General features: G+C 41.9%; 1 protein-coding gene across 1 annotated transcript in view; it reads right to left on the bottom strand.

Annotated features, from left to right (window-relative positions):
- The window catches only part of man1a1 (mannosidase, alpha, class 1A, member 1), a 163,631-nt gene that overhangs the window by 68,012 nt on the left and 68,399 nt on the right, over positions 1 to 27,220 (bottom strand). Inside the window, exons 3-4 of the mRNA XM_069655905.1 lie at positions 26,773 to 26,888; positions 16,576 to 16,656 (exon numbers count right to left, since the gene is read on the bottom strand). Coding sequence (XP_069512006.1) covers positions 16,576 to 16,656; positions 26,773 to 26,888 — 197 coding nt within the window. The remainder of the gene's footprint in view (positions 1 to 16,575; positions 16,657 to 26,772; positions 26,889 to 27,220) is intronic.

The following is a 27,220-nucleotide window of genomic DNA, read 5'->3' as shown; positions in this document are numbered from 1 at the left end:
CTTATAAGATAAAGCGATGGAAAAGCAGAAGTCTGAGAGTGATTTCTTTAAACATACTCGTGTTCAAACACAGTAAACGACTCCATGTAATAGCTTTTTCCTTTTACAGTCTTGTGTGATCAGTGGTCCAGTCAATTATTTTATGTCTGCATAACCTTTACACAATCTAATACGCGTGTCTTTGTGTATTTCCCTTCCATCTACTGACTCACTGAGCCGAGTTTGGTATCTGATGTGCTTTTTGTCAGCCTTTGTAGGAGATACAACCTTGTGCCAGTTTCACAAGTGCAAAGCTTTCATTTCCCGCACGGTGCTTCAACCTCACTGAGTGAATGTGTGACTTTTAAACTCCGATCATTTGGCTTTAATCCAACGGCAGATGAACTCTGTAATTTACTTTAGCAAATGTATGACAACTGAATGCTTCATTTACATCGTAAAGAAGATCTCAAGAGCTTTACATCATCAAACGTGCAGATTTCCTGTTAATCCCTCCTTATGGTTCTAAACTGAAAGCACAATTCTTTTCACTCTAGTTTTTTTTCATTCATATTTTATTGAACTTGTAATAAACCCTGACATGGACTCGTAGATGTGGCCCCCCACTGGCTGCCTTTCCCCCGGCTCTGATACGAACTGGTTTATCTTAGACATGATTTTCCTTTTGAAGTAACTCTGATGTGAGCTTCATACTCCGAGAAAGACTACAAAGACCATCGCAACAGAGACACAGGTTACATTTGTGTCCTTTAATCAAACCGGATCAATGCCTGATGGTTCTCACTTCATGGTATTCGTAGTTCATACAATTATGGCATGTCGCTCTACTTGACCCATTCTCTTAAGAAAGAATTAAACCCTTACAGGCTTCATGAGCTATTTGAAGACATCTTTAGCTGTAGGAAAATATGCTTTTTTCACTACTGTCTGACAGTTAATACACTGAAAACAGTGTAAGAATACTGTTGTTGATGCAACTTTTACCTTACTGTTTGAACATGATGTACTTGTGAAGTTGTTTGTTAAACTTTCATACGATTAAGCCTTTGAAATGAATAAACAAGAATAAATAAAGCTGTCAACCATATTATTCATTTATTCATTTTGTCTGAGTTACATGAATATTTAATTTAGGAGTGTTATCAAATAAGTTTTCTCTTATTTGGAGTAAATTAGCTGGCTGTGAAGGACGAACGCAAAAAGATCTTTCTGGAGTCAACCGGAAAATATCCGTTTGTTTGTCGATGATAGTGTAGTGTTCCAAGCTAACCTCCCAGCATGCAATGGGGCTACGGACTCAAAAATGTTAGCTTCATCTTTTTCTTCATGGTTCCTGCTGGGACAGTGCTTCACATTGTGTCATGAAAGGTTTCAAACTGTTTCCATAATACCATTTATGTTGTACAGATATTTATATAAAAGGTAAATGCACGTGAACGTTGAGACGCAGTGGCGAGCTTCTCTATGTAGTCGATCTGTTTCATTAGTCCACGAGTGAGTGGTTAAAACTATTCCTACACTTCCTACAGTACTGTCCTCAGATAAACAGTGCTGGTCAGATATTGTAACATAAAGATACAGTACAACGCTGCGCTCTTACACTTAATGTCCTTAGATTTAAACGAGTAAATCACCTTTATCAATCTAAATAAACAGTCCTCCATAAATGGTTTAATCCGTGCAAAATGAAAACGCTATATTTTGTGGGAATTGTTGCTTCAATTTTGTTTTTTGGATGAGTGCACTTCGGAGAAAATCTTAAATCCAATGACCAAAACGGTTCTCTAAACGACTTCAAACCTTTGCAAAGTTGCTTCACCACCCGTTTCTGCAAATCACCATAACTAATGAGAGCATGAATTAGTCAACTTCCATGACTTGAGGTGAAATGGACAGAGTGACGGTGTGTATCTTAAAGTTCAGACATAACTGTTTCCCTGTCTCTGTCCTCAATCCTCGTTCCTCCATCTGTAGCCCTGCTCTCTCTCTCGCCCTCTCTCTCTCTCCTCAGAACAGATTAGACCAGTCTGAAAAGAGATTAAGATAGATATCCAGAAAATTCATTCTCTGGGGTTAGTAAATAACCTTTACTTGGCCGTGTGTGTGTGTGTGTGTGTGTGTATATACGTAAGGCGCTCTACTTGTGCACAGCAGGAGGAAAGCAGAGATGGCCGAAACGCTGTAAAGGGGACGGGGGCGGTTGTTTTTCTCTTTCTGCCTTAAAGCCAATTTTCTCACTGAGTGAATGGGATTTCCTGAGGATAGAAGATAGAAGCTGTTTGTCGGCTCCGCCCAGCACACTGGAACACTGCGTGTGTGTGTGTGTGTGTCTCAGCTGTCAGCGGTCAGTAGTGCAGGTTGTTGAGCTGACCCGCACAGTGAGGGGTCAGAGATGGGATTACCCTGTGGGAGGCTTTGTCAATGAGCTTGTCTCTGCCTGTGAGAGACTCTGACTCAGAGCCAGGTATTGATAGAAAGTGTAGAGTTTAAATGGTGAGAGAAGGATGGGTGAGCATCCATCCGAATGATCAAATCATGCAGGGACTGAGTTGTTATACTAGTGAGTGTGAGGGCAAGGTAATATTACAGGAAGAACAAGGTTTCTCACCTTATCAGAAATGTGTTGGTTGTTTCACACAGCCACATACACTTTCAGCCTCTCCTGGAAGGAATTTATACTGGAAGATATATTATTATACATGTTTTATGTAATATTCTTTAATATATATATTTTTAAATTCTATTTGAGTTCTCTCAACAGTAGAAGTACTGCTGTTTACATCGTTTCCCATCCTTTATCCTACTTTTCCATACTGTAATGCACCAAAAACACAAAGACAAATTCCTTGTATGTGTTAATCTACCTGGCCATAATCCCTGACTCTGATTCCACTCTGTTTTATGCAAAAATTGCATGTATTTTTTGGCCTTTTGTGCCTTTATTTAGAGAGAGAGAACAGTGGATAATGTCGGAACAAGAGAGAGCAGGGATGACACGCAGCAAGGGTCCAAACCTGGGGGCCACTGCATGGAGGACAGTAGCCTCTGTATATCGGGCGTGCGATTTAACCACCGAGCGTTCCAGTGCCCCAAACCCCTGGCTCTTTTCTGACATCCACCCTGCAGGCCAATCGCGCCTTAGAGTGGGTGTGATAGGACTGTCATTGTTGGACAGTTAGAAATTGTCAGACACAATCCTCCTAATCCGATGTCAGGAAGGTTTCAGGGGAAAGGGCTTTTTAAGCCATTCGACCCCCAGACAAGCATTTCTGATTAAGTTTGGTGGCACCTCAAAGAGGTGTGGGAAAACAAGAGATAAGATATCTGGAGCATTGCACCTCAGGCTGCAACTAACCATTACTTCAGCTTTTTTCTCTATAAATGGTGCAACAAACAGGCGGAACATGCCCGACACATTGTCTTAAACCTCGAGATGCTGAAATCTTCGAATGATCTTAAAGTAATAATCTCTCAAGAGAGTTTCATGTAAATAAATGTCTGTTAAGTCTCTATCTATCGCTGAATGAGGTAACACAATGGTGATTGAGCCTGTGGCCCACTAATGAAAGCCTTTGCATTTGGAGTATGACAGACTGTCTGCCTGTGGCGCCCGGTTAGTGACGCGTTTTCCACCAGCCAGCAGTGGTTGGTCTGCCAGAGAGGGTAGGCGGAGCTAAGCGGCTGCTTTTCCGCTCTCTGCAAGTGTTGCGAGTAAACAGTAATCTACTATGGCTGAACAAACAAAGAAAAGATGGATGACTACAGATACAACTTCAACAAGAAGTGAAAATCCAAAGAAAAAGAAACAAACTCGACGCTCAGATGAAGCAAACAGTCTGAAAAGGAAAGCGACCGTCACCGTGGACGTCACACATGCAGCCCTTTCTGGATATCTGGGAAGTGTGCTCCTGCAAGTATCATTTATCGCCATAGGAGATCTTCAAGATCACAACTTTAAAACCAAATCCCAAAAATATTGCTTTCACTGTCACATAATACAAAGCAAAAAGCAAATCACCACATTTGAGGATCTGTAGCGAGGACATCTTTAGCTTTTAGCTTAAAAAAATACTTAAAGGATTTTAAATTGTTGCAATAGAAACAAGTAACATTCCAACATGGTTTCAGTCTTAGGATCAATAAACGAGCAGGACAGCCCCACAAACCATCATGTCTGAATAGCACAATCGTGTCTCTGGTTTGTTTTTCTTTGTCTGACAGCAGCAGACACTTCACTGTCAACCTGTCAACTCTGAGATTTCTCAATTTGCTGTGAAACCTGAAAGAAGAAAACCTTGGGCCCATTTCCTGCCGGTCTGAAGAATTACTTTTTCACTTCTTCTCTCACATTCTCAGACACCTCAGTGTGCTGTCTCCTGGGTTTTACCTGCATTGTTCCTTCAAAGATGATAACGGGAGCACGGGAGGAAAAGCTTCCACAGATCCATCCATGTGCTTTTCCCCTCGTGCTTCTTTTCAGCAACATTTAGGGGCGGATCTAACCTAAGTGTTTTTAAGGTTAAAAGGTCACATCTACATAAAAAATGCCTACACTTGCATATTTCTAAACAAGAACGTGTTGACATAGAACAAGATTTTACCATTACATGAATGCTTTTATGTCAGTATAAAGTAGCTCCCAGTGGAAAACAAATCCAAACCCTGTCTGTCCTGTAAGTGTCTTCCTCAGTCCACTGACATTCAGAAAGAAAATGAAACACTAATGAATGAATGAAATAAGCAGGAAATAGTCCAGACATCCACGCTGCTTTCTCCCGCTCTTCCCGCTCTCCTGTGGCGGCACAATGAAGTGGGATGGAGTGAATAAAAAGCTGCGGGTGTGTGCGTGCCGCGCTCAGCGGGTGTTTGATTGGACGTCACAGACTCGGGAGGTGGTCTGTCAATGAGGGCTGCTCATGGCTGTCTCTTGTGTGTGTTTGAGTAGCGTGTGTGTTTGTGTGATTCTGCCTGTAGGTGTCCTCTGTTCAGTCGAAGGACGGGGTTAAGAGCAGTCCATCTCTCCGGAGTGAGTCGATATAGCATTATTTATGCATACTTAAGCTGGATTTATTGGATTTTTGCATATAAATAAAAACTAAACTGATAAGTGATGTGTTTTATGTAAACCAGCAATGATTGGTTTGTTAAAGGGTTAAAGGTTTGCCAAAGTTTCTGATGCTCCAGAAAGATAGAAAAGTGTTATCAAAAGATTGAAGTAAAAAAAAAAGTCACTGACGGCAAGGAGAAAGATCGATAACCACTGGTGTCACTTTTCCTCATTGAAAAGTTCTGTAAGGTCCAGATAGAGAAACTTCTTGGGCACATATCATCAGTGTTTCTGTAAGAGGGAGAACTGATAATACGCGGCATGGTGCATTATCAAGTGTATTACATGGCTACTTACAAAATAAATCAATGATCTGACATATAATATTGATTTGAAGATGTTTTCGGTGGTGGTATGTTGGTTAATGGTCTAAAGGTGGCCGCACACTGCCCAGGCAAATGCCGACCAACTCCAACCAACACCATCTGTTGGGTCAGTGTGGCCGACAGTCTGTGTTTGTCCGTGTTTATTGTATGTTTGACATGTCAGGTTTGATGGAGTCGTGCAAAGTCAGACCAATGTGCGCCTTGTCCATAACAGCTTTAAAGTCCAGGTAGACCATGACTACTTCGGCCATAGTTAACAAGCCCTCCACTTGGTCCATGTAAAATAAAGCAAAAACTTAAATAAGAAAAAGTAGGCAACAAAAGTCTGTCCTGTCAGCTCATGTCTGGGCAGTGTGGAGCTGGCAGTTGGTTTTCAGAACACTCTAAAGGCTGCAACCAGCAACTGCCAACTTTAAGCCCAGTTCAGATTAATGATTCGCAACGCAACAAAAACTGCAGCGGTGTGAGCTGGTTAGTTGCAGAGAGTCTGAAACTGTTGCGTGAAGTTGAAGAAGATTTGACTTGAATGAATGATGTAGCTCTTTCACTTCAGCCAATCAGGAAACAGCATAAATTGGCGTAGGAACCCTGTCTCTGGTGCAGTAGCCAAAGACGGCTCCAGATCCTCTCTTTCCAAACTCTCTGTCTTCGACGTTTATTAATCAGTGTTACAGCTAACATTGTGAACAAGTCACTGTCACTGTCATCCATTTCTTTTTATAATAACAGAAATCCAGCTAGTAATAACGCAGAAGTAGTGGGCTATGTCAGTGCGTCGTTGCTATGGAGACGGTCAGCTGCGTTGCTTTGCTTTGATGTGAACGGCCCAGTTTTAGAATGTTTACGATCAGATGTCGAGGGATTCTTTTGGCAGTTGCATCCAGTCTTGTTGATCTGAAGTGGCCTTTAGAAACTCCCTCTGTAGCAACAGTCTGCTATTCTGCTATAACAAACCGTATCGTGTTTGACCAGATTGTATTCCACAAAGCCGTGTAATAATGGGAAATAATGTTCTTTAAACTAGTAGAACAAGAAAATGCTTGTGAAGTGAAAAAGTTTTGACCATTGTACCTCTACAGTACATTCCTACATACCACGCAGACACTAGATACAGTCAAAGAAGCCAACCTGCTGTTCCCCTGCAGCCTCCCGTCTCACTCGATCCCCTTCTCACTGACTCATTCTTACTCTCCTCAATGTAAAACCATTTTCTCCCACCAGCCATCCACCTATTGTCCAACACCAAACTTCTTCTTTTCTCTCTGCAGTGTTTTCCATTATCGAAGCCGCTCTCTAAGAGCAGCAGCACATTCCACTTTCTTCATGCCTCTGTGATTATTCCTTCATTCATTTCATGTTCTCAACACAGAAACTTCTTTTTCTGGTTTGTAACTGTTTCTTTCTCCACCACCACATGTGGTTTTAGTGGAAATATCTTCAGTGTGTACATCTGGATTTGATGTGTTTTTGGCTCCGTCTAATTACAGTGTGAGAGATGCTAATTGAAGACAAATGAGGGCAACTGGGGCGGCCATGTTTCAGCATGTCAGACACCGTTTTCCTTCCCAAAATTAAAAAAAGGATTTTGGTTCTCTCTTTTCCGATAATACACAAGGCTTTGTGGTAAAGTTGCACACACAGAATTTAGTTTCCGATAAGTCATACTCACATGTCAAGAGTTTTACTTCCAGATGGGTGCCAGTTATGGGTGTTTTCTAAGCCTCCATGTACAGCAAAGATTGGGCACCAGAATAGATGAAGCGAAATAAGTACCAGAGGCCAAATTTCTGACCGTATTTGCTTTCCTGTCACATTGAGGCTTTTCACACTTGTGTTTCTTAGCCACAGGCTAACCCAAATCCTCTACTAGAGAAAGCCCACAGCTAGCTTAACCTCATTTAATTCATTACACATTACTCATTCGCACAGGGCTAACAGTAAACGTTATTATGAATCACACTGTAACATTAGAGCCCAGAGTGAACAAATTTAAACTGCTGACAGCACGCAACTTGTTTCAATTTGTTAGGGCATTAAACATTTAATTGCTCTGGCTCTGACCTTGACTCACACTAGTGATCACACGAGCGCTCCTTCTGCCCCGTGGAGGAGTTTACAGAGTCCTGAGGGTGCTGTTAGCCCAAGGCAAGGATGGGCTCCTTGTATAATGTGAATGTTTCATTTGTGTGTAAATCCCATCTACTCCTTATTGTCAGCGCTAGGCTGAACATTCAAATAACCAATAACAATAACAGCAAGTCAGCCTGTTCCTTACATGAAATCTTTGCAAAGCTGTTTCATCATCAGACTTTTTTACCAAACAGATGTTCGAGTTAGAACCCTGTCAGCCATACGCAGAGACACACGTCTGTGCTGTTTGCAAACTTTAGTGCAAAGCTGTCTGCTTGTCTGTTAGACTGTCAGTCACAATCTGCCTTGATTTTGGCTCGTCTACTGTTTTGTTAAATGCTGCATTTATGTCATATCAGACTGACCGTAAGTGTAGGAAGCAACTGACAGGAGGGGAAACAGATTATACTGCAATATCATATTTGTATTACTGTCAGAACATGGAGATATTCATAGACTTGGGTCAACTTTTCTTTATCAGCTGAACAAGATAATAACTACACAAGAATAATATGGTAAATGGACTAAAATGATCATCCTAAAACAACACAAGAAGCAGGTAAGAATTTTAGGTTACATACCGGTTTTAGTTTTAAAGAACACCCCAGTAATTGAGGTTGGCAAATGTCTTAAGAAACCAAGCTTTGTTCTGTAGCAATATCCTGGAAATTGCAGTGTTTCATTAAAATGCATTAGAGCCCTAATAGGCCGATTTTCTGGTGGTCTAATCACATAAGTCTACATGAGACAGCAGCACTTGTTTCTTTAATGATCCTGAATTCACGGGCAAATCAGAACCCAAATTAGTTTAGAAAGCTTCAACAGTCCACTCTTCGTATGTGAAACAGTATCAGTGATCAGTAATTGTAGGATTTAATCGTGAAGGCTGAGCATGAAAGCAAAAGATGAATGCTCGCCTGATTGCAGATCAGAGTGTGCTGAGATCTGTGAACAAACTTAGGAAAAGCAATCTGAGAGGAGACCAATCAATTAGCGGAAAGAATTGGCAAAGTCGTGCCGTGCTGTCCCGAGTAAGGCTTTGTGCCATCCCATCAATCACTGACAATAAAACGGAAATTAATCAAGGCCTGGCAACAGGAACCTGAAGCGCAGCTAATTTCTGTCGTTCATGCCACAGAAATCTATGGAACAACCAAAGTGTGCCAAGCTAAATCAGTGAAACACAGATCTGTGCTGTGATTCAGCGCTACAGCGGACAGGGACGACTTTCTTCAGACACATGCCAACAGCAATTACTGCATTGCAGCACTGAGTGGTTCTGTAAGGAAGTCACTGATGGCCATTCATATACGGATGGATGACAAGGTAAAGGAAAGAACAACAAAGACTGTCTTGGTTACGTGCGGTCAGATAAACTTTGTTGGGCCTTGCCATTGGTTCTACTGGTGTCTGAACTCGACTGCACGCATGAACACAGTTCTTCAGAAAGATATTCCTTCATTTGGTGTTGGGATGACGGTGATGGAGAGCACTGTCGAACACATCACATCAAAGGTGCTCGATTGGGTTGAGATGTGGTGATTGCAATGGCTGTAGCTAATCACATCACTTTCATAGTAAGCGAACCATTAACTGCCCCCGAGTGCCATATGGATGGGGGTATAGTCACAGCCCCGGCGTCAGGGGGTCAATTAGGGGGGCAATGCCCCCCCGCCCCTGCTTCCTTGCCCCCCCATTGGCTGTCAGAGGGGTAAGGAGTTTTTTTCTATCAAGGGGATGCAGCCTTCCAATGCCATATTTGAAGGCCAATTGTGTCACAGAAGCGTGTCAAAGGCTGTCCCAATTCGAAGGCTCCTTCAGATGCGGCCAACAAATGCGTCCTCCCCCGGCCGTGAAGGATCCATCGGGGACATCCTTCGCGGCCCTACGTATCCCGAGATGCATTGCGCGGCAATTCAAACGAGATGGCGAACTTTTAAACAGCAGAGGAATACACTTTAAAATGTAAAAGTTTTAGGTTTCAACTCAATCAAATAGCCATTGTCACACACAAAAGGGCCCTTGAAACAAATTATCTTTGAAATAATAGGTTAGCTTACGCAACGTTAGTTAGGCTAGCTAGTTAGCTCACTAGCTACCTGTTGCTAGGCGACAGGAGCAGTGTTTGGTGACGCAAGGGTAGACCAGGCCGTCTCATTTCAGTTCGGCTTTAACGGTCTACGCAGGCTATGAATGGAGCATCCTCTGTGGAGCCCGTGGATTGGGACTCAGCTGTTGAGAAACAGAAGTACAGGAACTACAGGTCACATGTAGATGAATAATAAAATGCTTTTACCTGTCAGTTCCCCGACCTGCGTTGGGCTGACAAAAACAAGATCAGTGATATTGAGCGATGAAACGATCCGTGTTAAAGTCACCAGCTGGAATTTCACCAAAATGCCAAATCTGTGGCCTTTTTGTCCGATAAAATTTCATTGAAGAAAATAGGATCATACATTTTGTCTGCAGTTCATGCCCTTAAAATGGATCCATTTTGCTGTTAAAGCCTCTCATTTAGATTAATGCCCCTGAAGTCCAATCGTCATTGTTTCTCCGTGACACACCTGAGAATCGAGCCAGCGCTTTGGTCTTCCAATGACAGGATATTCATTTTAATCTGAGCTGTTGTAAAGGGATGAGAGAGGCAGCTGGGACACTCATCCCTGCCATCACCAGATTACTCTGTCAGACACAACTGAAGGATGGTGGGATTAGTTTTCATCACAATCAAGCATCATCATGGTTGTTCATTATAATCATTTGAAAGATAAGGGTTTGGAAAGGATAAAAAACACTCATCTCAGGATGGATAACGGCACATTTTAGAAGCAGATCTCCACAGCAACGGTTCGTTATTATCACACACTGTAATTTGACACATTACAATCACTTCATGAGAATTTACTTGAGGCTTTTATTGCAATTTTAGTGATTATATGTATGAGTAATGAAAGGATTGCTGCTCAGGTCAAATGGTACTACATGGCCATGCCAAATATGCTCTCTGTTATGTGGTAAACCAGCCCCCTTTACATGTCTCAATACTTGGTTTGCATCATCCTTCCCATTCTTCATTCAAAGCTTCCACCATTCATACATGAGGCCTATTATAAGCTTTTAACAATCCCCTCCTAAATCGTCTTTCTTTTAGAAATGTCGTCATTCCTTCTTTCTTTGCCCACTTCCTTTTCCTTACTTTATTGCTTCCTGCTTTGGTTTATCACCAACTTCCCTTATTTATTTTCTTTAACTGTCCCCATTCCCTGCCTTCTGTCTGATCCCCACTCCTCATTGCTTTCCTCCATCCTCTCTTTGTCATTCCTTTATTGATTCCATTTGTCTTTATTGGATTTTTGTTACATCCTGTCTTTATCCTGAATCCACGCAACCTTACCAGAGGGTTATGCCTTAACAGTTAAAGTTCAGCCAGCATGTGCACTAAAAATACTTCATTTCTGATGGTGTTGTTGACATTATTCTGTGCAATGCACAAAGGAAATATACGAGCTGCTTACAGCTAGAACAACACATTGTGGGTGATGGTGAGAGAGCTCCAAGAACACATCACAAACACTATCTACATAAAGTTTTCTTACTGTCTGACAGGTTGATTTGTTGTATACTAGAAACAGTACAACTACAATGACAAGGTGAATAGTACAAGTGTTTCCTACATGTATCACCTTCCCTCAATTCCTTTCCTCCATAAATCCTCCTCTCTTTTTTCTCCCTTTTGTCTTCTATTCTTTCTCTCTCACTTTTATTTCTTTTATTCCTCCTGCTGTCTGTCTTTCCTTTGTCCTCCCCTCCTCAGAGCACTTAGCTTTGATTGGTAGGACGACTGGAAGCCTTTTATTTTCTTCTTCTCTCCCTTCATTGTTGACTTCCTTCCTGCCATCCGTCGTCCTTTCTTCTCTTCCTTCAGTCGAGCGAGTTACACGCTGTGCTATGTATTCAGGCCGGGACGCTAAAAGCCTGCCGGTAGGGGGCACACAGCAAGTACCAGCTGTATTTCTACTGATCAAATTTTCATCAAAGGCGCGGGTCTCTTTGAGTCGGAGCCAGAGGAGGCTCCAGCAGGGAGAAAGACAGAGCGACGTCTCTCCTCTACCTGCTCCTTCTGCCTGTCTCACACACCTTTAATCGCTCTTTAACACCTTACAGACGACCGTTCTGAAACCAAACTCACCTTTTTCTGAAATTTAGCATTTTACTACAAAACATTGTTCTGCTTGCTGAAAGCATGGCCAATAATTAAACCCGTTTGGTGATTGAACTTTAACTTAGACGCTGTCAGTGCATTCTACAACTCAGATGCAAACACAATGTAGCCTGTTTATAGTGTTTGCGCCCACATTTTAAATGCAAGGGAGCTTACTTAAATTCTAAAATAGTGTGTATAGAATTTCATTTTTGTCATTTGAAGCCGTGTTGTGCAAAACATTCTTTGTGATTTGGCGCAACAACATTTCCTGCCCTTTGCATCTCTCTCTTTCCCTCTTCTTATCTTCTTCTATCAACGTCTTCTTCCTTCACTTTGCCTCTGCCCAACACGTAGAACACTGGAAAAGTCTTTCTGCCATAAAACCATTCCACTCTTGCAGAAGCTCGTACCTCTTAAACCCAGGTCGCAAAGTGCAAGAGCAGACATTTAGGGCATGAAAGAGGCACCATTCTCCCTGTTACTCTTCAGTCAGTGATCAGAATGAAAATCATTCTGTTATTTTGAGGTGAAATAGTCACTCCCCCAAGGAAGCTGGGTTCCCGCAAATCTAACCAATTGCCGCAACGTTTTTTCAACCTGGCAAATTTGCCCAACTGACGCAACTTTTCCATAAATTGACCAATCAACCTGTAGCCCAGCGGGCCAGCCCAGATATTCCAAACATTGATCCCCTGAGGTCCGCAATGTTGTAGAAACATTCTTTTACTGTTTCATAAAATACCTTTGGAGCGCTGCATGCTGGAGATGTGCTTCTCTACTGTGAAGCAGACAGCTGATCTGCTGTAACGAGGCTCTGTTATGATCATCTCACTTCCTAATCGGGCTTTGATCTCCTGTCTTAAAGGAGACCTTATACAGCTATTCCATGATAATAAATACAATCCTTCAATGTCTTCCTGTGACCATTTATCCATGTTATTTTGTTCACTATATAAAGAATGCAGCGTGAATTGAATAGCGAGTGCTACACATGTTTAAGAAAACGAAAGGGCCCTTAAAACAAATTATCATCAAAATAATAGGTTAACTCAACGTTAGTTATGCTAGCTAGTTAGCCCGCTAGCTACCTGTTGCTAAGCGACAGGAGCGGCGCTTGGTGGCGCAAAGGTAGACCAGAGCGTCTCATTTCAGTTCGGCTCTAACGGTCTACGCAGGCTATGAATGGAGCATCCTCCGTGGGCCACCTCCTTCGAAGGCTGCAGCCCGTGGATTGCGACACAGCTTTTACTTGCCGTCTTGTCACAGAAATTGACAGGAAGTGATGTCAGAGGACAAACAGCTTGATCAGCAAATAGATGGCTTTATTGGACATTTGTCCCAGTCGCTCACAGTGGATGTTTAATGTCTTAAACAGACAAAAAAAGCCTCAATGCACCGCAACTTTGGCCGCAACAATCAGAAAATGCCAGCGAAATCCTGGAGGGACTGAACAGTTACACAATTTGGCTTTAAGCAGTCAATATCTCTCTGCGGCACTCCAATTAGAGTCATGGTTGATTAAAATTCCTCAGAAGTTGCAGAGATGACGGTACAGTCTGCACAGTATCACAGAATATTCTCTATTCTTCACAGAGAACACTGCTTATTATATCAGACACTGTTATGTCTGTGGAAGTTAAACTTGAACGACAAGAAACACAAAAACTTACAGACATTTCTAGTTTTCATTGTGGAGTTCTTTGAGTGGGGTGAGTGTGGACCAAGTCTCCTTCCTCTAATGAATTCATTTCCCTTCTCAGAGCAGCACAGAATGCACAAGAAGACAAGGGGCTGAATCGTTTTTAAGGTCACAGTCTAATAATTTGGCTTTCTCTTAATATTCCGCTGACAGCCTCGCTCGCCCTGCTCCGTGCTCTCTCTGGGTTTGAGGGTTGAACATCCTCTCAGGAGGTCAGCCACAGTGTCTTTTAATAGATACTCAAAATGCTCCATTACATAATGCCTGACCAGTGTTCAATTAGTCCACTCTGTTATAAAAATATCAGTCTGCAAAATGGACCTGAAATGTAGGTACACTTTACCTGAGAAGAGCTTTTATCAGGAGCGTGCTGCCTAACGCTCAGGCTGTACAGGGAGGATGTTTGGGGAAAAAACAAAAACTAAATGTTTTGTGTGGCAGCTCAAACTGCACAAATATCTGCAATATTATATTTGAATTGTCAAAAGACTTTGCTCAACAGTCATGGAAGTTAGAGTCACAATTATGGCTTTACTTCCAAGGAATAAGCTTACAAGAAAATCAATACAACGAAACAACATAAGGTAAGGTTTAAGTTCAGGGGTGGGACAAAATATTGATACGACTTTGACTGCGATTTTCCCTCAACGCGTCACTACTATGACTCCTCGCGGTGGAGCTAATGACATGAATGAGGATATCGTGAATGGAAATGGAAGAAGACAATCAAATATTGTGATTTATCATCATATGATTGTCTTGCATCGTGGGTCTATCTTTATCGTGGGCCACGTATCGCGAGTTACCCTGCGATTCCCACACGTAACAGTCAGGGTGACTCTGAAATAACAGTGAGAGTTACCTTTGTTATAAAAAATGTTCCTCTGGGTAGTTTCTTCCTATCATTCAGATTTGGTCTCTGTAGGTGTTCACACAAAATCCACAGGCAGCCGTGTTTGTCTGTCTGTTTTTCAGGGCTCTGCCAGTGCGAGTTCGATTCAAGCCCTGCAGGCACTGATGTTGTTGTCTCTACTCCCCATCACACACAGCCCCTTCATTGGATAACCTCCAGCATCATTCAGTCATCTCCGCCATTAACAGGCTTCGGCCCTCCAGGGCCACCCCTCGGCCATCCATCTACCTCCTCCATCCTTCAGGGGACCCTGACCTGCAGCTGGAGGAGAAGGACCTCTCTGATGAAATGGAGGAGAGACTCGAACTGATTGACCCTCATAAAAAAGAAATGGGGCTAAGAGTGAGTGCTGAGAAATGAAGAGGAGTCGCAGTTTGTCTCCGCTGCTTCACACTTGTTGAGAGGATTAGCAGTTCAGCTTCTGATCCACTGAAGCAGCTTTCATTAGGATTTTGTGTGTCCTTTTATTATGTGTGCTTATAAATGAGAGTGAGTATACCTGCATGTTTGGATCAACATCAATCAGTTCGACAAACAGAAACTAACCTAAAGATATTTTGGTTTTCTAAAAATAACTTTGGGGTTTTTAAGAGCCTCCGAGTAGGTGTATTTCAGGGTAATCCATTCTCTGATAGGACCTTATCATTCATTAAGAGACTGAGGCGTGTAATTAATAGAAAGAAAGAAGATATAGAGGGAAAGTGAGTTTAACACATATTCCCCGCGTTGGCAGAGCAGAAGATGAGTGTAATACCCTGCTGATGTCATTTTCACAGCCTCTTGTCACTAAGAAGATTCAACTCACACATACCCATGGACACAGCAGGACGGCATCATGAGTAAAGTGAGAAGCCCTGTGGAATCTCTCCGCTCTCTCATTTGTCTGAGTAAAGCGAGTCTGGAGCAATCATCTGGCTGCACTTTAGACACATCAGAACAAGTTCTGCCTCTCAAGGCTGCTAGAAAAGCTTTCTTTTCCTTTTCGACTTAAAAGTCACTCTTAAAGAACAACAGTAAAGACGAGGCAGATTTGCATATCTGAGGCAGCCCTCGGGCAATCTCAGGTTTACTTATGTTCTTTCTCACATGGTAAGCATTGCTGTGAGACAACCCAATCATAATCATCTTTTGAGCTGCGTTCAAAACAAAATAAAAGGGTATTTTCGCCACATTACTTGTTCGCGTTTTGAAGTGGGATAATTTTGCGTTGGTTAAACACAAGCCAAGAATATCAACAGTACAGATAAGTTGGTAAACCAAACAGTGGCAAGTGTGGGTTGATAACATCAACAAGAAGTGCTTGGTTAATTTCACTTCCCTCTTCATGGACTGTGTTTGGATGAACTCTACAGCCAATACCAGCACCTTGGTATTGAACAGTGCTCAGTGTTATGAGCTTGGTTGAGCTTGGCACCAGGTTCTCTTGGATGGTTAGCATCTACCTGCATTCAATGTCAGCTACGGAGCAGCTAACTGTCTTTATGTAACTTACATGTTGGCGGATATCTGAGTCCAAACTGCACTGATGTTGCTTTTATTAAACTGCCATAACATGGTTGGAAAAATGCTACAATAACTGAGTCTTTATGTAGTTTGAATCAAGCATTTCTTAAGTGATGTCAGGATGTAGGGAGAATCCCGAAGCTTACGACCAAATGTAAGGCTCATGTCTAGTTGAAAATTCAAGTAGTCGGAATACCTGAATAATTTGTCACACGATTCACTTGATTCACGAATGTGCATGTGTTTGTATTGTCTATGTATGCTATGGTGCTGCCTTAAAGAGCAGCTTTTGGTCTGAACACACCTTTACATGTAGATGCATCAGGTATCCTAACACAGAGTCACCACATACAACAAAAAACATGAACATTTCAAACCATCTTCAGTGTTTTTAACCCTTACTCGAGCTGGGTTTAAGTCCTTCTTTAGAACCATATAAGAGGCACCCACACTAGGACTACCCTTGGCAATCGCTAATGGGCTACATTCATCTGTACCAGCGATTTCAGGGCATATTATCAAAGACTTTGAGCATCCATTCATCCACTCCATCTCCACCATCAATCATTTGCTCTGTGCCATCTGTTTCATCAATCAGCCAATTGAAGAGGCAGCCAGTTCCCTCTTCAAGGTCTCGTTCGATGCAGAGGTGAGCCGAGAGAACGCTGCAGGAAGTTTTGACATGTTCCTTACCTCCTTTCCAGACAGGTAGTAGGCGGACAGCAGACCTCCAACGAAGCGGATGTTCACCTCAAACACAGACACCTCTGCATTCTGCAACAAAGACCAAACAAAAAAGATGAGGTTAAAAAAAACAACACATTTCTCCTCCTACAAACTGAATATGGAGAGCGCAAGCTCGATACAGAAATGTGTCCGGGGTCCTGTTCCACATCAGGTGGGCCTTCCACAGTTCAGACAGGTATTTTTGGATTGGAGCAGCCCACACTCACGCTGAATACAATTCACTTCTGGCTGGTTCAGGGCCGAGTGCTGCTGTGAGGCGCTGAGTATACTATGACTGAGTAGGAGGAAACAATAACCCAGTGAAGTGGCTGATTTATCAACAGTTCGGCAACGTGCATGTGTGTATCAGGCATGTTGATGAAGCCGAGGATGACTGTGCTGCATTAGTCGGCTCAGAGGTTTGTCACTATTGTCCTGAACAGTGGATGTTCGCTTATTATGAAAACACAAAGGACTTCCTCATGGCTCTGTATTTTTAGCCACCATTTTTATTCCTAGTGACCTATTTTATGGATTGCCATGGAAATTGGCGCAGACATTCATGGTTCACACAGCAATCATATAAGAGTTGGAGGGTCATGATTTGCATACCTCATACCAAACATTTCAACAGCTTTGCTTTGAACAGTCTGTGCTTAAGGTTCTTTTTCCTGATCTTACAGATCACATCCAGCAGTCATTATGCACCTATCTAACGTCCCCTCTGGAACAACAAGGTTCCTCTCCTGCTCTTTATTTAAAATGTACTCGTGCTGATTAACAGGGCTGAGCTGGCGGACATGCAGCTTCACCTGAAACTTCCTTAAAACGCAGTCGGGCACAAATTGTACAGATTAATTTTATCTTAGTTCTGAGAGTTAGTCAGTTAAAACAGCTGGAATATCTGCATTGGAATAACTATCGTCAATCACTCCTGCAATTAATCGTGGATACATCATCCCAACTCCAATCGACAGAAGCCTCAATCACACTTGGTGTGACTGTTCATCTAAACCTTTGCCTGGTTTCAGAACTTTGTATCCCCCAACTCTAGGCTGAGTGGACTGATTAGTCTGGCATTGTGATTTAAAATAATGTTCAAATATTAAGGGAGCCAATGAGAGTGGCTGGGGATTAATAATCAGCCAATGAGAGCCATGGGCTGGCCTAAAGTAGCTGTTAACCACTGCAGGTCTGGAGCCAGAAAAACAGATAATGATAACAATTGTAGCCGTTAAGCCAAGAGATGCTTATTCCAAATAGATAGTTTGACTGCACTCGGCTCCACTATAAATAACCATGGATGAACCAGTATGTAGGCAAGGTTCCAAATGGGTTTGATGAGGCTCAATCAAGGGGGATAAGTTGGTCTCTAGTGAGTAGTGAGGGAACATGGATTCCACCTCCCCCACAGGACTCAGTAAGAGAGGAGACAATATCAGACTGAAGATGGAAAATATACAACTTTTGTTTATGACCCAAAACTATTGACATTAATACGCCTCAGATTCTTTTGTGTTCAATATTAGGATCCTCAAAAAGCTATATTTATCTTAACATTGTAGCATCTTAACATATATTAGCATTGTCCCTGTGAGCATGTTATTTTGTTGGTATTAAGCTCAACGCAACACGTGCCTTCTGCAGCCTCTGAGAGCCACTAACATGGCCGTAGATATCAGATACATTCACCAACACAGCTGCCGGACGTTGACTCATTCTGTCCTTCGGTTTTTAGCAGATGTATTTTTAAGAATCTGCCGACAAAAAAAGAAAATACGGTTCTTTTTTGGACTCTTATTCCAATCTGTCACACAGCGGTAAATGGCTTCACATCCCCTCCGAAGTTATAAAAACCCATATTCTTATGTTCCAAACACTGCTGTAAATGGCAGTGAGGAAGTGTGCTGCATCTAAAAATACAATGCCTCCATTTTCCTGACAGATTTTTGGCAGACAGAATGGAACAAATAACAACAAAAATGGAAAGTTTGTAAAGCCATTTGTCTCTGCAGCAGAACAATGCAGCTCCATCTCTGCCTCCCTCTTTATGAACAGATTCCTGAGTCAGATGAAGTTTTTGTGCTTGACTGACAGCTCTCATAAGTCACTGCTGTCAGCCAGAGATAGGACAATAGACTCCATCCTGGGGAAAAAAAACAAATTATGTGCGAGACAAAATGTGTCCCGTACCCAAGTCTGAATGCCTGATGGAGCGGGTAGATTGTGAAGCTAATTCGTCCTAATTAAAATCAAATTATTTCCTCCACAACGCGCAGGCAGCCGAAACGCAAAAAGGACAATATTATGTCCTTCTACTGCCAGCTGTCTATTAGCAGAAGAGTTTTAATAGGCTGCTGGAAGGGTGAAATACAGTGTCAAACATTGGAATGAAGAAATGTCGGAGCTTCATTTTACCACGTCTGGCAGATTTCCTGTGCGACTGCCTTTAGCAGCCGCTCCTGCTTTAAATGGTTGGACAATGACCCTCTGAGTCAGCAGCTGTGTGACGTTATCTCCTTCCTGACAGAGTTGGCAGACGAGGAGTCAAGTTTCCTGATGTGGCAACATCAAAGCCATTAATGTGAAACTGACTAAGCATGGCCTCTTCCCAGCAGAGATCTAATTAAGGCCTACAGCAAGATGAGTGGAGGAGATAATGGCCTGAGTAGAGCTCTTTAGGTGGAAATGTATCTGATGATCCTTTTTGTGAATGGCTGCTTGTCACTGGAAAACCTGTATTGCTAGTATAAGAGCTTAGAGCGACAAAAGATGCACCTTTAGCTCTCTCTGTACAGGAAATGTAGAGTTTCCTTCTCCCCATCATGCTCTTTGTACTTTATGTTTCACAGAGTTCTGACAGAAGAAGTCTCAGGAGTGCTGTAAACCCTGCAGCCTTGATCTTTTCCTGTAAATAGATTTAAAAGTGTTGCTTAGCTGCTTGTGTAGAAAAAAACATGGCAGGGACCTGGTGTGGCTTCTGCTGTTGGACTCGGAGTCAAGGTGATGGAGTCAGAGTCATATTTTCTGAGGCTTAGTGACGCAGGCAAAACACTCTTCCAGTCAGTGCACTTAAAGAGCAGAAAGCAGCGCCAAAGTCTTGAAGGTTACCGGCCCTTTCTGGTAAGTAGGGGTGTGTGGAACCACAATACAGAGACCTCACCGCTCACTTTAGAAGGTGGCAAGTGGGCTGAAAGTAAAGTTCAGAAGAAGAGGAGTCGGTAAAAGGAGAGTTACGTTAGCATTAGCAGCTAATGCTAACGTGCTCCTGGTTGAACCCATACACTGTAGTAAAAGATGGACGACATGATAGCTCCCTAAAGTGAAGCCAAACCTCTCTATCGCCCCCTGCTGACTGGCTGCAGTATAGCTCATAAAGCCCGCCTCCTCCATGTTAAAATACACGTCAAATACATTTTTCTCAAACATGGTTTCTGTCATTATAGTTCTCATCATGCTGTTTTTCTGACAAGTTTACTTTTAATTAGGTATTTGATGCTGTAAAAAGGGGGTGTGGCCTCATGATTGACAGCTCTGTTGACAAATCAGGCTCCTGCAGCGTTCTGTTCCCGAGCAGCAGAGTAGAGGAGGACCGGTGAGAGGAGACGTAACTAACACTACAGTCATTGAACTTTCCATAAGCGTGAATATCTGCTTCAGACCGACACAAGAAGCTGCTCTGCTGCAGACTGAGCCCACCTGAAGGATCTTTGCTGTTCTGTCTTTAACTATCACGCCTCCAGACGATCTCTACTGCCCAGACTCTGGCTCCAAATGCACAAGTTGCATCCATCTTTATGTACTGTACAGTCATTAACTGAACCTAACCTCTCCCAGTTACTGAAGCCATGTGCTGTTTTTATTTATATGGAACATTTTGACGGATACGATGGCCAAGGAACTGAGCGGTTAGAATGTAATAGTTCTGATTGCGTTGTTGAAGTTTGAGTTCCTAAAGGAGAGACGTTTATATTTTACATATTAAAGTTGATTGGACATGGATTGTCTGATGTGTGTGGAAAATGCTTGTTGTTGCATGTTTGGTGTTCCTCTTGTTTTTCTTTGTCATTAAGATTGTTGGTGTTTGTTCTGTTGAAGTTGGAAATATTTGTTGAGAAATCTGCATAAAATCCAAACCGAATATTTTTCTGGGACACTTTGGATTCATTTAAAATAAGAAGTGTGACTAAATTACTTTAGTGACAAAGTAATTGCTCAGATAAGCAACACTGTCAAATCTTAATGGCAAATTGAGTCATTGCGCTTCATTACGATCATGGTTTTCTGTTAGACGTTTGGACCGTGTATTCAGATAAAACATCTGAGAGATACAGTTTAAAACAATTTATTATCTTGCCATTACAGGTGCAGACACTGTGCACATTTGTAGCAAACTAACAAGTGCTACGGAACATAAAAACTCTTTTAATAAAATATTGCATACTTTCTAAATGTCCCCTGGCTCGTGTGGCTGTGGCTGAGTTCACAAGTACCAAATCAATTAAATTAAATTCACTAAACTCTTGTAAAACCACCCCTACATCATACATTTGTATTAATGGTCGCGCAGATTCCTCCTGAGCCAGCAGCTCTGGTGGCACTGAGAGGGTGCGAACCATTAGTCTGTAGCCTGCAGCTCCTGAGAGAAACAGTTTACACAGCACTTATGAGGAGCACAGAAGTATGACAGGGCTTTTTCTTCCTCTGGCTACTGCTGTCATTTTTCTTTGTTGATTTTTTATTGTGTGTACTGAAAATTCAAAGGCAGCAGAAGCCTTGTACCTTGTTTAGGGACAGCTGTATTCATGTAGACGTGTTGAATAAAGACGTCCAGTATTTCTGGATTCTTTCCATTCTTGGCGGCGCGTCCGGAGACAAACACTCCTGGCTACTGTCATCACTTGTGCATTCATGGGTCTCAAACAATCTCCCTTATTTGTTGAACATGCTCTTCTCTTTCCCCGTCTCTTGTTATGCCCTTTGCTGTCTTGTCTGTGTCGCCACAGTCTTTTGAACACTCAAGGTGACTGTGCTGAGCTGTGGTGCGATGGCAGCAATATTTTAGTGTTAAATCTGCTCTGAGGGTGAAATTTTAAGACTTTAACTTTCCTGGGTTATTTCAGTGGAGTCACTAAGGTTTATGCAGCTCATAAGACATCAGTCCCAGTTTTGCGATGTGTCATTATCGCTCTGTCAGATGTGATTAAATCTCTTTTGTTCTATAATCAGTCAGACGAACTTTTGTAGTAAGAGAGGAGAAAATCTTCACTGAATCAAACTTTAGTAACAGAAGTAAACCTAAATGGATCCATACAGACGTTTAAGCCCGTCCCTGGGTGCTTTCTCAGTAACTGCCATGCCTCAAAAAGCACTTATTTTAAAGCATATGCAGAAAACATGGCGTATCAAAGGTAGCTTAAAGTCTGAACGTTATGCAACTGCAGCAGAACAGAAAACAATGGGCCTCCTGCTGTGGCAGTGCAGCTTGAGTGACAGGACGACTGCTGGAAAATACTGAAAATAAGGCAGGATTATGCACCGGGAAACTGCTGTGACACTGAAAATTCAGATGTGGAAAGCCCCCCGAAAGAGAAGGAGATGAAGCATTGAAGGTGCAGAAGACGGAGGAGGATAAAAGCTGATCTGAAAGGGAAATTGACGGCAGAACGTGGCAGACGTTTATATTGGATTTACTCTTTAATCTTTGGTCGTGAGATACCTGAGCTGATATGAGCAAACAGTCCTATTAGACGTCACAACTACACGAGAGGAAACGATTATTTTCCTCCTAATGATGAGCTCTTCACGGGTTTATTATAATGAGAACGCTTCTACAATAAAGGCCGACATCAGAGAGCAGGGGCAAAGTGTGCTCCACTCACAGACAGATCTACATTTAATGTGTCATTAAGCTTTTATCAGTTCTGTTAATGAGATTCTGCATGCCAGACTTTTTAGGAAAAACTTTTGACTGTAATATTTTGTCCATAAAAACATAAATACTGATATTAATTATGAGGCCGTTTATGACTGGTAATAAAATCCTGTAAAGGGTTTGTCAGCAGCATTTCAATCGAATGAATTAACTTCCTCAATTAATCATCAAGACCTGCGGGATGATTAGCACCTATAAATGAAGTGAAGTGTAACAACCCTGTTTTATGTGTGTCACATGACAGGGCTGCAACGAAGGATATTTACAGTATCGATAAATCTGTCAATTATTGTGGCGATTCATAGATTTTTTGTTCAGTCTGTAAAATGTCCCTAATAAATGTACAACCCACTTTAGACTTTAAATATTTAGATATTCAGTTAAAAACAGAAGAAAAATCGTGATATTCCCACATTTGAGAGAAAACATAATTCACTGAGAATGCAATGCAACAATGCAGCTCTAGTAAGTATGTTAATGCAAATCAACACACACTAAAATACAACGGCATGTTAGGGCCATTGTAAAAAAAACAACATGAAGCCAGGGGAGAAGATTACCATTCTGAGAACAGATTTGAAAATTCTGAGATAAAAGTGGCAAATTTGCCAGTAAAAAAAAACTCTGACATCTCTGAGATTAAAGTTGCAATCTGAAAGATCTCATTTTTTTTCTCTTTGGCGACATCTATGGCGATAAACAGTCACACTTCCCAGATATCCAGACAGTGCTGCATGTGTGACGTCCACGGTTGGCTCCGGTTGTAACTCTTGATTTTCCTGGCTGACGGTCTCTTTCCTTTTCAGACTGTTTGCTTCATCTGAGCGTCGAGTTTGTTTCTTTTTCTTTGGATTTTCACTTCTTGTTGAAGTTGTATCTGTAGTCATCCATCTTTTCTTTGTTTGTTCAGCCATAGTAGATTACTGTTTACTCGTGAGTGGAGAAGCAGCCGCTTAGCTCCGCCTACCCTCTCTGGCAGACCAACCACTGCTGGCTGATGGAAATCGCGTCACTAACTGGGCGCCGCTTGTGATGTTTTCCGTGAAAGTCGCACCAGACACTCAGTCTGTAATACTGCAAATGCAAAGGCTTTCAGCAACTTTCCAGCTTTAATCTCAGAGTTTTGAGTTTTTTCTCAGAATATTCCTCTTCTCTTCTGGCTCCGTTTTTGTATTTATTTTTTAACAGTGGCCCTAATATGCCGTCGTATTAGACACACATAAGACACACACATGAACACATGAACACAAAACCAGACAACCAAATTAGACACGGGTGTGTAATAAAACACGAGAGGAAGAAAGAAAAAGAACAAGCCGATATCAAACACAGGAAGAGTTCGATTAGTTCCCAATTAGCCACCGGCTGCATCTGAGTATCTTTTTATGTGTGTGTCTGTTTGTGTGTGTGTGTGGGTGTGTTCGTACTGAGAAGTAGACTTGTGCATGGATCCATTAGACGCGTTTTTGGGTGTGAGCCTCTGGGTTTTATTGATAACAATGTGGAAGAGAAATCAAGAGTCAATACACTCATTTCCTGTCCACACACACACACACACACACACATTTGTTCATCCCTGTGGTCACATGCAGAATGTTTTTGTGTTGACTCATTTTCAGGATATCCAGGGGAGTCAGATATATATACTACTCTGCTAACACATTAAGTGCATTGTGATGTATTAGCAGCAGAGCCGTGTAGAGGCCGGTGTAAGTGTTTCCTGTAATGTAATCATGCAGACTTCAGAAAATCACATTAGGGACACATTACTACATAAAATATTAAACACTCAGCCATATTCAGTTAATTATGTTTATTATATCATGACTTGATTATAGTAGTGATCTCCTGTTTATAACTCTTTATGTGCACGAGTCAGTGCATCAAAAAAACAACACAATTTTCCTGATAAATGTTGGACCCTGAGGTCTGAATTTAAATCTTATCTTTCAATACTTTTATAGTTCTTATATCAGTTCATGCTGTGGAACACATAGAAAATTATCAATAATTCAAAATAGACAGGAAGACGGCTAAGTGCTACAACATCAAGGACTTTTTCCATTCAAACTCTTCAGGGGCTGCATCCTTCCAAGGACGCGGTCTAAGGAGGATGAGTCTTCGTCGCCAAGCAACAGGTAGCCAGCTGGGTAATTAGCTGTCATTTCTAACATCATGTAACTTAACCTTTTATTTTAAACATTATTTGTTTCAAGGCCGCTTTAGTTTTTTTTAACATTTGTATTTCTAGCTATTTGAGTCGAATCCAAAAAGTCGCCGTTTGAACTGGCACACAATGCATCTGAAGGGGCCTTGGAAATGGGACGGCCTTCGACGCGCCGCTTTGACACTACCGGCCTTGAAATACATCCTTCGAAGGATGCAGCCTCGGAATTGGGACACAGCTTAAGTCTACCTGTAATATCCTAGATAAGGAAACCATCAAGGTCTGTGTTAAAGTTCACATACACTGACCTACATGTGCTGCATGTATGCTGTTTGTCATGTTGTGTATCTGTCAAAAGTTTATTTTAATCCTGCACATATGGACTACAAAGTGTTCACCTGAATCACAGCCAATAAAAGTCCAAATAAAAACCTCTAACATGACTTTAAAGGCTTCTTGCTGAAAAGTGGAATCTTGCGACTGATTTAATTACACATTTTTATATATTTCATCAGCATCAAATTACATTTTTATGGTCCTGGGAGTCCTGTTTATAAGCATCTGTCCTTGGCAGGAGCTTAAGAAAAGTTCATGAGCTTCTTAGAGTTTTAATTATGACAAACCTGATTCTTTGGCTTTGGATGATAAGGGATGCAAAGAGATCACGACTACTTTGATGTAGCTTGATTACATCACATAACACCACATAACAAAGTTTGCCACTTAGACAGTCCTTCACGTAAACAGACTCCTTTAAATATTATCTCCTCCTGCCTGTAAGACTTATTTAATACTGACATTAAACGTCCAGGCCTGCTTCTCTCTGAACCCACTTCATTTTACGGGAATTGTATGTTGCATTCAAGTGCTCCTGGGAAAGCACAACATCTTTGAATCTGTTCTCAATTTCACCATCCTGTAACACCTTGCTGAACTCTTCTGTCTTTCTATTTAAACCACGTGCTGCTTAATTATGCTGCTTAATCTTTCACCACCAGGTATTTGCATGTTAGCTGCTGTGTTCTTATTTGTTGTTGTTCATTTATCTTTAATAACATCGTGACTGGGCCTTAGGTTCATTAAAACATTTACTTTGAAGGTGCTTGCACTTTCATATTAAATTCCCTTTAACTGAAAAACACGTTAATAAAGACGCCAAACTGACAAAGGCACTGATTTTACAAGGCTCCTCTCGAACTTTGAGATCACTGATTCAAGCTTTTACACTAGAACACTTTGAGAAGACTTGAAAGACCTTTAAAACTCTAAAGTTAAAGACAGTTTAGTCCATTATCTATACCACTTATCCTGTTCAGGGTACCGGGGGGGCTGGAGCCTATCCCAGCTGTCATTGGGCGAAGGGCAGGGTACACCCTGCACTAAACAATCACAGGGCTGACACCCCTCGCACTCACATCCACACCTATGAGTCACCAGTTAACCTTACAAGCATGTCTTTGGACTGTGGGAGGAAACCAGTGACCTTCTAGCTGTGAGGCAACAGCGCTAACCACTGCACCACCATGCACTCATGACATTTTAGTCTCAGGCTTTAAGTTTTGCAAAGATTTGACTATAGTTTGACTTCGTTTGAGATTATTTCCCATCATTCCTCTGGTGGAATTTTACAAGATGAAAACAAACGATGGACCTGAAATAGAAGCAGCTTTTGGCATCAGCTGCCCTCGTGTGTGTGCAGTGATAATATCTGGGGATTAATGCCTTAACATTTCCTTATTTTCTACTTCTTTTACCAGTTCACCGCCCTGATAACACAATGTGGGATTAGCAGGCACGGGTCATACAATAGTATGCGAGTATGTTTTCTGCTTCCTGTTTGAGCCAAGACCAAAGACACCGTCAAAATGAAATGGAACGTCAACAAAAAAATGTAAGAAAGCTGAAACCACCTGACACCGAGCGATCGAGATGATGGAAGCACAACCATAACTCTGATTTTATCCCAACATGACAAAAACGTTCTGCAGCGATGAAATCTGTTGGAATTTGTTTTGGTGAAAGGCCAGAAGAAGTTGATCATCTCACACACACGGTTCCTTACCTCATTGAAGTCCAGGTTCTTCTCCACCCATTCAGTCGCAGCATCGAAGTCTTCAAACATCTCCATGATGTAGAGGGTATCCAGAGCGTCCACTATTGTCGCTCCCTTTATACTCCCTGCAGCAGAAACAGATAGAAGGGTTAGAAGAACATGTACAATGTGGCTCTTTCTCAGTGCATATTCTTGTAGGTGTGTGAGTGTTTAGCACGTCATCTGTCGGCTTCAAAAAAGGAAAGAAAATCTGGACTCAAGTTTAACTTTCCTAAATAAAGAAAAAGTTCATTAAAAAGCTTGTGAGTCAGAGTTCCTTTCCCTTCCTAAGTATTAAAGACAACAGGTGTTGGCATCAGTGTGACTAAAGCAGCACTGAATAAACAGCAGAAGTTCAGAGTTATGTTTGGAGGTTGAATAAATTATTTTGCTCGACAGATGGTGGGAAGCAGCGATT

Source organism: Semicossyphus pulcher, unplaced genomic scaffold, assembly GCF_022749685.1.
Source record: "Semicossyphus pulcher isolate SPU_LCO1_2020_fin unplaced genomic scaffold, fSemPul1.0.p SCAF_11, whole genome shotgun sequence".
Lineage (NCBI taxonomy): Eukaryota > Metazoa > Chordata > Actinopteri > Labriformes > Labridae > Semicossyphus > Semicossyphus pulcher.
This window is presented reverse-complemented; position numbering and strand designations above follow the sequence as displayed.